The 14,204-nt window shown below is 27.7% G+C and overlaps 2 protein-coding genes across 2 annotated transcripts; both read right to left on the bottom strand.

Moving 5' to 3' along the window:
* Nucleotides 1–277: 277 nt before the first annotated feature.
* On the bottom strand, nt 278–1,137 carry PSV08DRAFT_387643 (serine hydrolase FSH; the record flags this gene model as incomplete). Its single annotated transcript, XM_014216982.2, has 1 exon — nt 278–1,137. One exon carries the CDS (start codon nt 1,135–1,137, stop codon nt 301–303), a length of 837 nt encoding a protein of 278 aa, XP_014072457.1. The 3' UTR covers nt 278–300.
* A 401-nt stretch (nt 1,138–1,538) lies between these two features.
* PSV08DRAFT_34704 (uncharacterized protein) lies at nt 1,539–2,508 on the bottom strand. The gene has a single exon (XM_014216983.2). The coding sequence runs from the start codon at nt 2,347–2,349 to the stop codon at nt 1,651–1,653; it is 699 nt and encodes a 232-aa protein (XP_014072458.1). The 5' UTR covers nt 2,350–2,508; the 3' UTR covers nt 1,539–1,650.
* Between the last annotated feature and the right edge of the window lie 11,696 nt (nt 2,509–14,204).

Below are 14,204 nucleotides of genomic sequence, written 5' to 3'. Positions count from 1 at the left end.
GCTATAAACATTACTAGCGTTATAGTAATAAGACTTTATAGTAACGCTTACTAAGTTTAAGTTCTAGACTATGCTCTATTAATTGCCGCGATTGCCTTTTTGATAGCTGTTATGGTGGTGGAGATATCACGCGTTGAAAATGATGGGTGGTTTTTGATGGGGTAGATGGTGTTGCATTGGCTGAACTGTTGCGTAGATTAAGTTCTGTATCAATGAGACACATTTGAAACGCGAGCAGAGCACTATAATGTTATGTTTTAAAGTAGCTTTTTACGAACTACATTGTAACTTAGTAACTTATCATGATTCTACAAAGTCCGCTTGTTTTGACATGACCAAGATCCTTGCGCAGAGATCTTTCACTATCGAAGACTCAATTGGAATGCGATGTGCACCTTCCCATTCTACCAAAGTGCTGGACTCCTTTGAGCAGTATTTTTCGTATAACTCTCGTTGTGAGGGTGCCCACTCATCCTTAACGCCAATAACATGCAGGGTAGGCTTTGTTATGTGTAATTCTCCAGAACAATTAACATTGTCCAACGCTCTGTACATAGGGTCATGTTCCGCCGTGGATTGTGATGATAAATGGTCATTCTCGGGACAGAAGGCAATTAGCGGTGCAGGACCAGAAAACAAGACAGCAAATTGCCATCGTTGGTCCCACAGCTTGGTCTCAATGTTGTCTCCCTCATAACCACGAACAATTCCACCCTTCTCTTGGATATTTTGGCGTCTTTGTGATTCGAAAAGGACAGAGGCAGCCAGTCTTGCCCCTTGACTGAAACCCATGAGGCCAACCCATTGGCCACTAGCACCAGATTGCTCATCTTCTTTCATTGTGCCCTCTAGACATTTCCGTATTGCTTCCATGTGAAGCCGTGGTTCTTGAGCCCGGTTTTGTAGAGGCCGGCGAAGCCAGCTTCGGAAGGGGCCTGCATCTTTGTACACAGGTAGTACCCCTGGACCGGGATCAGAAAAAAAAGGACCATTAGAATAGACAAAGCGGAAAGACGAAGACAGCTGATCGCGCAGAGCACGGGTCTGTATAAACAGAATATCACCATTTGACCCTAAGCCTGTTTTCATTCTGGTTAGAGTCTTTTTATGAAAAGTAGCAGTAGGGTTGTATACCATGTAAACAAAGAATACGAGGTAGTTTGAGCGATGGGTCTGACATAGTTCGATAGGGAGTTATCTATAATCTAAGATGTACATTATATAGTTATATCAAATTCGAAATGTTAGAAAAGCAATCCCTAAGGTAGGACAAGGATCAAAGCAACGCTAGTTAGTCGCAGAGATTAGCCATATAGCTATGGCCTCAGTCACCCCCACCTGGACCAACCATTTACAGGGTACCAGATAGCAGCAAACGGTGAGAGAAGAACTTCAAACACGGCTATCACAACGTTTCACCTCATGAGCTAACTTTACTTTATGTTTTCTTGGCTAAAAATAGCCCACGGTACTGCTCATAGCATAGAAAAGCAAGTCCCTGGCATTCCTGCTTTTTTGAGCCTGCATGAAACATGGGGGTTCTTTTTACAAAGGAACAGAGTTTTCTATTTTCTTTTTTATATTATCTAGGATTTCGGCCGACATTTATTAATCAAGCTAGTTTGCGCATAGAAAGTTCAAAATAGATCATTAGAGCAGGATCAATCCTCCAGTAGCTGAAATCGTCTGTCCTGTAACCCACTGACTTCGAGGCTCAACAAGTAGAGATACTATCCTAGCTATGTCTTCTGGTGTACCAACTCTACCACCCATCGGTGTCATTGACGCTACTGTCCTATGATACGCCGCCGAAGATTCTTCAGCTATGATTCTCTCATACATATCCGTCTGAGTTAAGCCTGGAACTACAGTATTAACTGAGTGGCCCTGTGGGCCTAGTGATGTTGCCCAGAACCGAGCAAGAGCTTCTACGGCAGCTTTGGATGCAGCGTAAATCCCACTCGATAGGCCTCCTGCATGCGCTGAAGATGAGCTGATGTTGATAATACGACCCGGACTGCGAAGATACGGGATTACCGATTTAGTCATGAAAACCACGGCGCGGAAATTGACATCAATGCATTCATTGAAATCTTGTAGACCAAGTTCAGAGAGGGATACGAGACTTTCGACCCCTGCATTGTTGACAAGGATATCAATATTTGGCCCGAAAGCACAGATGGTTGCATCAATAATCCTCAAAGGGGAGTCTGTATCCCGCATATCCGCTTGAATTTTGATTGCGCGAGTCGTGTCTGCGGATTTGTTTATAGAATCGATGATAGATTGAGCAAGAGCTTCGCTACTAGGCGACACGAAGGTTATTGCCACCTTGAATGTTTCAGTCATCTGAAAATATTTGGTTAGGATTCGAGTCTACCTTTGCCCCACATCTCGCTAACTCGTACGCTATTGCTGCACCAATCCCACGGGATGCTCCAGTAATGATAGCTACTTTCCCTTCAAGAGTCGACATATTTAGATGTAGAGAGAAATATTGCAATAACATTAGTAAAGCATGGGAAACGATGAGCAGGAACATGATTTAAGTATTTTGTAGCTCTAGTAGAAAGGTGTTAAACCATAGTTCTAGGTAGAAAAAAAGTGGGGACCTACGCGATATCAGCTCTAGAGAGCTGGTTTTCCAAATTCAGAAACCCCGTTATGGCTCCGGGTACCGTAGCGCACGGCAGTGTGTGACTAGAACAGTGGTATGCTCGCTCTACCCAGCTGAACCTCAATAACGATAAAGCCGAAGAATTTTATCTTAAAGCTACGACTATAAGCATAATAGCTTTAAAAAGAAAAGGCCCTGGCCTTAACTTGGACAGTTTAACCGTTTCAAGCTAAGGACATGACTAATGCAGAAGTCAGCGTACAGCCGCTGTACGCTGACTTCTGCATTAGTCATTCCATGGAGGTTGGGTTGTAAACGACCTAAACGCCCATTAGATAGCTCCTCGATGGGATCTCGGTTTAAGCTGGCAAAGGTTATTCGACCACGCGATAAGACGTTAAATAACCACGCGGTAAGCAGGGGTCTGCATTAATAGCGCGCTATTATAACTATATAGAATTTGTACTATAATAAGATAGCTAGGCACTTATTTTGTTACTTACTAATTATTGGATATAATATATCTAGTAAAGAAGCTTAGTATTATAGTTTAGCTAGGTAGCTGGGGGGCTAGTAAACCTCTTATCTAGTATCTTATAACGCGTATAAACTATTAAAATATAGCTTAAAATTAATAAGTTTTACTACTTAGATGTTACACGGGGTCTAGATCTATACTTCTCTAGCTAGGTCCTACACTAAGGCCGGTGAGCTTTACGCTAGTGTTCTGTAAGGTTGTCTAGCGATTTATAGTGGAAAAGAGTTATAGATATAACTAGAGTTTAATAACGCTAATCTATTAGATAGACTAATATATAACTATCTTATAAAGTAAAATAATACTAGTAAGAAAGTACAATTTAAGTTAACTATAACGAGAGTAAATAATAAAATCTATCTATCCTTATATCCTTATTGCTTCTAGTCCTACTATCCCGTCTATCTTATCTTAGCGGGATAGTTGTAATAGCGCTGCTATCCTATTATACACTACTATCCTAGATAGCTAGCCTTAGTGGGATAGTATATTACGTGACCTTAAGCCCTACGATAGTTATCCTATTTATTAGGATCCTAAGTAGCTTCCTAACTACTTGTTGTTATACCTAGGGAGAGGATCCTTCCTACTATTACTTATAATATTACCTCCCCCTTTAAAGCTATTATCTTAATACTCTAAGTTATTATTTTCCTATACTACGTATTAAAGCGTTAGCTATATATAAGGTTAGTAGGCCCTAGGCTATTATAACTATTCCTTCCTAACTTTAGCCTTCCTAACTATACCTAAGGTCCTATCCTTTTATACTTATATTCGCGCTTAGAAGTTAAATAAAGAGCGTTATTCCTATACTAATTGTATAATAGAGTAGGGGAATAAGATAACTTCTTATAATTATTCTTATTACGAGGAGAAGAACCTTTGCTATTTTATAGATACTTGTTAAGAGTATAGCTCGAGTGGAAGTAATATAAGACTTCTAGTGTTAAGCTTCTTATTAGTTAGTTCTTGTAGATAGAGCGGTAGAGTGCAATATTAAACGTAACGTGTAAGTAGAATAACTCTTTATATTATACTTCTACTTAAAAATTAAGTTAAATATATTAAGCTATAAGAGCTTAATACCTATACTATATACTACAGAGTAGAAGTAATTATATACGATTAATATAGTAATTGTAGATAATTAGGTAGAAGGTATAGCTCTAATTAGCTATTAAAGTAATTATATATAATTAATAAAGAACTTATTAATAATTACGCTCTAATTAGCTAGATATATCTAATTATATATAATTAGTTACGTGACTACGGCACGGTTAAAGGATTGCGGCGCAGCCTTATTCTTTAGATCCTCTAAACTAATTACTTATAAGCAGCTTACCTTAGCTTATAACAATACTATAACTATCTATTATATTAGTTATATTTCTATTAAAGCTAAGTATAGTCTATTTATGTCTAAGAAAGAGTAAGAGCGTATTTAGTAAAAGCGTAAATAAAAGAAGCTTAAAGTTGCTTAGGGTAAAGAGAACGCTACACGTCTTTACTATAAACTTTCTAAAGTAAAATCTTACAAGCGTTTATTTACTTATTATAACTTAGCTATTCTTACGTTTTAGAATCGTGCGAAAGAAAAAGCTAAGGGGAGCTTAGCCTCTAGTATAGGTTCTTTATTAACTAGACTAACGCTATCTAAACTATTAACTAACCTAGGCTAGTTATAATCTTTTAATTCTTTATCTCTTAATTATTTTCTTTCTATTAAGAGTCTATCTCTCTCTTCTCTAGATACTATCTATAATACGTTTATATTATTTCCTTATAGTTTATTAAATTTTCTTTTAGTTTCTAAGTATTATAGCTCTTAGGCTATCCTCGCTACTTAACTAAGTACTTCCGCTAATTACTAATTTTCTATAGGTCCTTAACTTCTTTAACCTTATACTTATTATCTTTTAGCTCTATATTTATTACTAGCTTAGTATTTAAATATACTAGCTTTAGGAGTTTCTTATAAAAGAAAGAGTAGATTTATATACTTTATAGAAGTTTTAATCTATAGTTTATTTATTCTATTTTCTATAGGATTTTAAATAGTTCTACTTAGAGGTTATCTAATTTTTTATATAGTTATTTAGTTTTTAGGTTTTATTATAAATAAAAAAATTTATCTCTCTTCTTAAAGGTTAGTTCTTTAATCTTTTATTTATTTATAACTTAAGATATTATAAAATTTTATTAAGCTATATTCTTACTTAATTCTTTATATAAGTCTTATATAAGCTTTACTTTATTATCTATCTCTATGATAATACTTTTAATATTTTTTAAATCTTAATAAGCTACTAGCTTATATCTATAGTTCGCGTAGTATAGTAAATACTTTATTATTATAGATCTTATACTATTATAGGCTAATTACGCTATTAGTAGTAACTCTACCTAGTTATCTTATAATTTATTAGCGTATATCTATTAGTACTATTTTAATATCTAGTTTATTTATTCTATCTAGCTATTTATTTCTAAGTAAAAGCTTATTAAAAGCTTCTTCTTAATACCTAACTTTACTAGGAGTATATTCTAGTATTTCAACGTAAATAGTTTATTATAATTAGTAATAAACTTCTTAGGTATCTTATACTCTAATATTAATACTTTAGTAACTTTATACTCTTATTTTTCTACTATAATAGTCTCTTCTATAGGTATAAACTTTATTAACTTAGTTAATTAGTCTATAATTACTAGAATTATATTATAAAATTAAGCTAATCTTAGTTCTAATAATCTTAGAAGCTTTACTATAAAGTCTATTATTATACTTATTTATAGTCTAGATAGTAGCTATAAGAGTTATAATAGGCTATAGAGCTTATATCTCTTAGGCTTATTTTAGTAATATACTAAATAGTTGCTTAGTATTTCCTATACCTTTATATATATACGTAGTATCGTAAATACTTTAAATAGTTATCTAACTATTTCTTTAAAATCTATATATCTATATTCTATAGACTTATATAGTTTCTATATAAGACTTAATCTTATATATAGAAGTATATATATTTAATTCTCTAAAACTATATCTTAGTACTTTAACTTATTATTTAATAGTTTATTAGAGCCTATTTTATAAGACTTAAACTACTAGCTAGCTACTCGCTACTACTATTATTACTATAGCATTTCTATTTACTTAGCTACTTTAGCTACCTTAGCTAGTTCTAGCTAGTTATACTTTAAACTATTATTAAGTATTATCTTAAGTAAGGCGTTATATAGTTCCTTATAAGCCTCTTTATATAAATTAAACTTTCTACTTAAAGCGTCTACTACTCTATTAAGCGTTCTTATATAGTGCGTAATTTTAAAGTTAAACTAAGTAGGCGTCTTAGCCTATTAAACTTATTATTAGTTAAGTTTCTTTATTATTATAAAACTTTTTAAATTTTAGTAATTAGTTAAAACCTTAATTATCTTAGAGAGTCCTAATAGGTATATCTCTTATTATTTAAAGGTATTAACTACTTTAAGTAGTCCTTATTATAAATATTATATTAGAGATAAGCTATTTAGTTATTCTTTAACTTTACTTAACAAACGTTACTCTAAACTAAATTATTACTATTTAACTAACCTTAAACTAAATTAAGTATTATTTTAATAACTTAACGATCTTACTTTAAACTAATCTAATAACCTACTCTAAACTAATCTAATAACCTACCTTAAACTAAACTAAAACCTATAATAATAAATATATATAGTAGTAGAGTAGCTAGATAGAAGAAGGATAAGAGAAAAATCTACTAAAGGAAAATAAGAGAAAGCAACGCACCTTATTAAGAGTTAATTATAATATAATTACTTTCTATTCTCTTTCTCTATACTCTTTATTCTTCTACTTTAATAAAGTTACCTCTAAGTCTATTACTAGATAAGTAGAAGGTAGAGACCTCTATCTCTAAGCTACTAGTAGAATAAGTAATTACTTCTACTATCTTTTTTATTTAATCTTAATATATTATAATTAAGTTCTACTCCTAAGAACCTCTATAAATAGTAGAACACTAGTCTTTATTTCTTATCTATATACTACTATAATAATATAGCTCTAAGTACGTAGTTAGATATATTAGTCTTAATTTTATTAGGTTACTAAGAGCTATATATCTTAAGTACTAGCGCCTTTAAAAATATATACTTAATTTAATTAAGAGTTTTTTAATATTTCTATTTATATCTAAAACTTATTTTTATCTTTATTATCTTTATAAAAGGTGCTATAATCTTTAAGTAATTATTAATAAACTCTTAATAGTAGTTTATAAATTTTTAAAAGGACTAAATATTCTGAAGTATATTAAGTTTTAGCTATTTATATATAGTTTATATCTTTTTATAGTTTATTTTTACTTCTTTAGTTAAGATAATAAATCTAAGAAATTCTATTTTCTATATTTAAAACTAATACTTCCTTAGTTAAAAGTATAGCTTATATTTCTTAAGCTTTTATAAGATCTTCTTAATATACTTAATATATTCTTCGCGTATACTACTAAAGTATACTAGTATATTATCTAGATATATAGTAATAAAGATTCTAAGGTATTTATAAACTACGTTAGTAATAACTAGTTAAAAGGTTACTAGTATATTTATTAACCTAAATAGTATAACTATATACTTATATAGTCTATACTTTATCTTAAACGCTATTATCTACTTATAACCTTCTTTAATCTTAATTTAGTAAAATTCTTTTTAAATATTAAACTTTATAAACTACTTAGCTCTTTAAAGTTAATTTATAAGCTCTATAATTAGTAGTAAGAAATATTAATTCTTCTAAGTAATACTATTTAACCTTCTAAAGTTAATATATAGTTACTACTTCTTATTAGACCTTTTTATAAATAATAAAAGCGAGGCTATTAGGCCTAATCTTAGTTAAATAAATCTCTTTTTTAAGTTCTTTTAGAAGTAATCCTATAACTTAATATTATACTTAGGCGCTATAGAGTATATTTTTCTTAAACTTAACTTTACTTTTTTTTTTAAGATAATCTTATAATTTTAATCTTAGTATTCTACTAAATCTATTACTTTATTTTTCTTAAATAGTTTCTTAAACTCTAATATTTAGTATTCTACTAAAATTACTAATAATAGTTTATTATTTATAGATATAACTTATAGTACTAGTTCTTTCTTTATAGTTATAACCTACTCTATCTAAATAACTTTTACTCTCTAAGAGTTCTTTATATAAATTCTTATAATCTTATATAATAAAATTATATTAAATTTTCTATTTAGGTTCGCGTGTTAATTTATTAAATATATTTTTTATTATATACTAGTAACTTTATATATAGGTTTTTAGCTATATATTAATTTCTTTTACTAATTAATAGTAGAGTTATATTCTAATAACTAGTTATAGCTAATTATTATCTTAGTCTTACTAAGATTTATAATACTAATCTTTACTTAGCTTTCTTAACTAGCTAGGCGTAATAATACTACCTTAGTTTTAGGTTAAATCTAGCTATTCCTATATATTATAGACTATTATTAGCTAATTCTACTTATATTAGTACCTTCTTAGTCTAATAGAGTATATTATTCTTCTTTACTACTTATAGTAAGATAATATTTTATATAGCTCTACTATTTATAAGCGCTATTACTTTATATCTATTTATATATACTATAGTTTATAGTTATAAATCTTATACTTTTAGTTTATATACTTCTTTAAGAGTTATTTTAAGACTACCTTTACTAGTATAACTTTATCTCTAGTAGTATTCTAGTTTTTTATTTACTTACCTTTTCTTTTCTTAAGAAAGTATTCTTTATCTTCTTTAGTAAAATAATATATTATATACTAATTATTATAATAGAAGCTCTTATAGATCTTTTAGTATAGTATATCTTTCTTTATAACTTTTCTCTTTAGTCTTAGCTTCTTTATTTTATAAATTAAGTATTTATCTACCTTATAAATATTTATTATTAAAGTGCTATAAAGATAATTATTTACTTCTTAAGTATATTTAAACTATTATTAGTAGAAGGTATATCTCTTCCTATAATACGTCTATAAGAGTTATTTATAGCTCTTTTCTTTATTAAACCTTTCTTAACTCTACTTAGATACTTTAGTTATTATAACTCTTAGTTTTATAGCTCTATATATCCTATAGTTCTTTATATTATATTCCTTAGTAGATATTATACTATAGTAGTAGTTATCTACCTTTTAAGTATTTTATTATTATTTTCTATAAAACTAGTAATTAGTTATATAATTAATCTAGTATAACTCTTTATAAGCTTCCTTTTCTCTTAGCTAGTATATTTAATAATACTATACTTAATACTTATTATACTATAAGTTAATATAGTTATAAATATTCTTATTATTTCTAGTTTCTTCTCGCTTCCTTAATTAAATATTTATACTATCTTAAGTAGTGAACTTAATATAGGCGCTTATATTACTTTATTTATTTCTTAAATATTTAAGGTATTTCCTTAGTATTAGATTGTTTAAATCTAAGTTATTTCTAAATAGCTCTATAAGTAATTTTCTCTATATAAGGTCCTATAACTATAATTTATTCTTTAATATTATAATTATTAGCTTAGTGCTTAGTATTTTTATAAATCTAGTACTATTAGTTTCTTAGGTAGTATAGTACCTCTATATTATAAGTAATAAGTAGAAGGATTTACTACTTAGGTATAACGATAGTTACTTAGAAAACTACTTAAGATCCTAATAAGAAGGATAGATATTATAGGGATAAGTTACGTAATATACTATTATACTAAGATAGTGCTATTAGTAATAGTAGAACCTATATATAATAGTAGCTATTAGAAGTAGAGACAACTATTAGTAATAGTAGATTAATATTCTAATAGTAGAACTAGAAGTAATAAGAATATAAGAATAGATAGATTTTATTATTTACTCCTATTATAGTTAACTTAAATTATACTTTCTTACTAGTTATTTAACTTTATAAAATTAATACTTATTAGTTTATTAAATATAGATTAGAAATTATTAACTTATTATTAATTTTTATTTAAGTACGCTTACTCTATTATATCGCTAGATAACTACCTTATAGAGCTTTTTATACTATCTTACTCGCTTTAACCTAGATTAAGCTTAGAGAAGTATTAGTACTTAACTCTATATAATACTTTAACTACCTATAAATCTAGTAGACTTAAGAAGATTAATATTAGAATACTTAATTAAAATTTAAAAATATCTTATAATTACTTTTAGTTATAAGCTAGTGCTAGTAGACTATTTTAGAGTTCTAGATAAGAGCCTAATCTAGTAATTAATAATAAGATACTAACCTTTAGTAATAATAAGTTAGATAATAATATATACAACTTATAAGAGTTATAAAATCTTAAGTACTAGACTATAATCTAAATATAGTAGATAGCTAAAATATAAGTAATAATTAATTAGCTTATAAGTTAGCTAATAGCTATACTAAATAAAAAGCCTATTAAGAATCCTAAGATAGTAACTCTAGATAAATATAATAGTAACTAAGAAGAGATATAAATATTTCTTACTAATATTAAGTTATACTATAGTTAAAATAATATACTAAATAATAAAGAAAAGATACTTATAGCTAATACTTATATAAAGAGAAAAGTAGTAAGCTAAATATAACTTTATATAGAGGACTTTCTAATAAATATTAATAATAAAGAAATAAAGAATAAGATATATACTTTATTTAGTAGTTAGACTAACTTTAAAAAAAAATTAAAATATATCTTTAAGAAGAGAGATATAGAAAGCTAAGTAGAGAAGACTATATCTTATCTAAAGTAGACTAAAGTAGTTTTAGCTTATAAAGTAGAGTTTAAGTAACTATAAGTATAAATTAATTAGAATAATTTAGTACTTTAAATAAGATATAAAGTAGGTCTAAAGAAAAATATTAAAAATAAACTTATATATTACAATAAGCTAAAGAATTTATACTTATTAATTAAGTTAGTAATTAGAATTAATATATAATTATAGAAATAAAAAGAAGGCTAGAGAGGATATAGACTAGAGCTAATCTTTACTAATATCTAAAGGTAGTAGAGTAATAAGAATTATAATAAGAATATATATATAACTAGTAAAGTAAAAAATAAATTTAAGGATAAGAAAAAAGCCTAAGGAAAGTTTAATAATAGTCTTTTTAAGAAAAAACGCTAGAAGTATTATAATAGTAAGGTATACTTCTATTATAGTAAAGTAGAATACTTTTATATAGACTACTTAAAGAATAAAGTTAAGTAAGAAGTAGTTTAGATTAAGATATTATAGATAGTAACACTCTACTTAACTAAGAAGCTAAATAAAACTCTTAGCGACCTAGACTTATATAATAAGGTAAGATAGAATAATTATAAGGCTTTTCTTAATAAGATATATAAGGAAGTTATAGAGAAGGAATTTAAAATAGTAAAATAGGCACTTAAACTTAAAGACTTTAAGAAAAATAAACTACTACTAATAAATTAGTAGGTTAAAGAAATAGAAGTTCTACGCTATTTAAGATACTAATAGTGCTAAATTTATAAAAATACTAGGCACTAAGCTAATAATTATAATATTAAAGAATAAATAATAATTATAAAACTTAGTATAAGAAAGATTACTTATAAAGCTACTTAGAAATAACTTAAATTTAAGAAATCTAATAATAAGAAGGTACTTTAGATATTTAAGAAATAAATAGAGTAATATAAGCACTTATATTAAGTTAACTACTTAAAATAGTATAATTATTACTTAAGAAAGTAAGATAAAAATAGAGATAATAAGAATAATTACTACTATATTAGCTTATAATATAATAAGTATTAAGTATAGTATAATTAAATATATTAGCTAGGAGAAAAGGAAGCTTATAAGAAGCTATACTAGATTAATTATATAACTAATTACTAGTTCTATAAAGAATAATAATAGAATACTTAAAAGGTAGATTACTACTACTAAAGTATAATATCTACTAAGGAATATAATATAAAGAACTATCAAATATATAAAGCTATAAGACTAAAAGTTATAATAACTAGAGTACCTAAGTAAAGTTAGAAAAAATCTAATAATAAAAAGAGCTATAAATAACTCTTATAGATATATTATAGAAAGAGATATATCTTTTAATAATAATAGTTAAAAAACACTTAAAAAGTAAATAATTATTTTTATAATACTCTAATATAGACTAGCAAATAAGTTAGGGTTAGGTTATAGTTAGGTTGCTAAGAGTTTAGGTTAAGGTTAGGTTAGGGTCTTATATAATTATAATTTAAACCTAACCTTAACCTAAACTCTTAGCAACCTAACTATAACCTAACTTAAACTTTTAGTAACCTAACTATAACCTAACCTAAACTCTTAGTAACCTAACTATAACCTAACCTAACTCTGAGTAAAATTATTAAGTAGAGGTTATAGTTAGGTTGCTAAAAGTTTAGGTTAGGTTATAGTTAGGTTACTAAAAGTTTAGGTTAGGTTATAGTTGTTAGATAGCTAGCCCTATGCTACTACGCTACTATAACTAAAAAGGTACAAATAATTAGCGTTCTACTAATACTCTATATAGGATAGTATATATTGTTAGTATAGCGCCTAATATTATCTCCCTCTTTAGAAGGGCCTAGTCTCTAGGCTATACCTTTTAGTAGACTATAGAGATCTCTTATATATACTAGACCTCCTAGCAGCTTATAAAATACTAGAATACTAGCTATTCTTTAGTTAGCTACGTAGCTACACTAGCCTATACTATACTAGTTCTAATAAGAATTAAACTAGGCACCTCTAGCCTAGATCCGCCGCCTCTAGGCTAGATCTAGCACTTCTAGTTCTAGCTAATCTAGTAGCCCTAGAGAACGCTAATTATTATATTAGATAGCTAGCTCTATGCCACTGCGCTACTATAACTAAAAAGGTAAGAATAATTAGCGTTCTGCTAATACTCTGCATAGGATAGTATATATTGTTAGCGTAGCGCCTAATAATAGTTAGGTTGCTAAGAGTTTAGGTTAGGTTATAGTTAGGTTATTAAGAGTAGTAGAGTTATTTATTATAAATACTTATTATAAAGTAGAGTCTATATATTATTATTAGAGCTATTTAAGTTACTAACTACTCTATAGCTAGTATATTACTATTTAAGTTACTAACTACCCTATAGCTAATATAATACTATTAAACTCTATTACTAGTAAATTTCTTTAGATAGTGCTTAGTAAGAATAGAGTCTTTCGCCTAAATAGTAACTCTCTTAGTATAAATAGTATTTAAGTTATAGTCTATTAAGGTTAGATTCTATAATAACGTAATAAATATTTATAATAAATACTTTTAAAGTAACTAATAAGAAATACTTTACCTATTTCTTAAAGTATATTAAGAGCTTACTATTAAAAATATAGTTTTAGTCTAAGGTTTTTAGTAATCTCTTATATAAGGCGTAAAAATAGTAGCTTTAGTAGTAATAGGTCGCCCTCTATCTACTACCTTTTAATTTTACGTAGTATAATAGCTACTATCTATTAGTTAAGTGCTATAATAAGATACTATAATAACTTACTACTAGGTTTTTAGCGTCGCTTCTTACGCGTAGGTTCTACTAAATCTTTACTAACTTTTTTATTACTTAGTACTATCTTCCTTATAGTACCTTTTATCAGTTAATATTTAGCTTATTTTTTAGTACGCGCTATAATAGAACGTAATAAAGTAGAGTAGTAGTAGTTAGCTAGGTTATTAGTTAGATAGATAAATAGTTAGTTAGGTTATTTATATATTCTAAAAAGGTTAAAGCTCTAGGCTATAGTATAGTAAAAATTAGAGTCTAGTAAGACCCTACTAATAAACACCTTAATAGCTAGCCTAATCTATAATAAAAAACTATAATACTCTATAAATAGGTACTACGTAAATTGCTAATTTAAATAGTACTAGTCACTTCTATACCCCCTTAATAGAATAATAATTAAACTTAAATTTAA

Source organism: Bipolaris maydis (genome assembly GCF_028858645.1).
Source record: "Bipolaris maydis strain C4 unplaced genomic scaffold PSV08scaffold_4, whole genome shotgun sequence".
In the NCBI taxonomy this organism is placed as follows: Eukaryota; Fungi; Ascomycota; class Dothideomycetes; order Pleosporales; family Pleosporaceae; genus Bipolaris; species Bipolaris maydis.
This window is presented reverse-complemented; position numbering and strand designations above follow the sequence as displayed.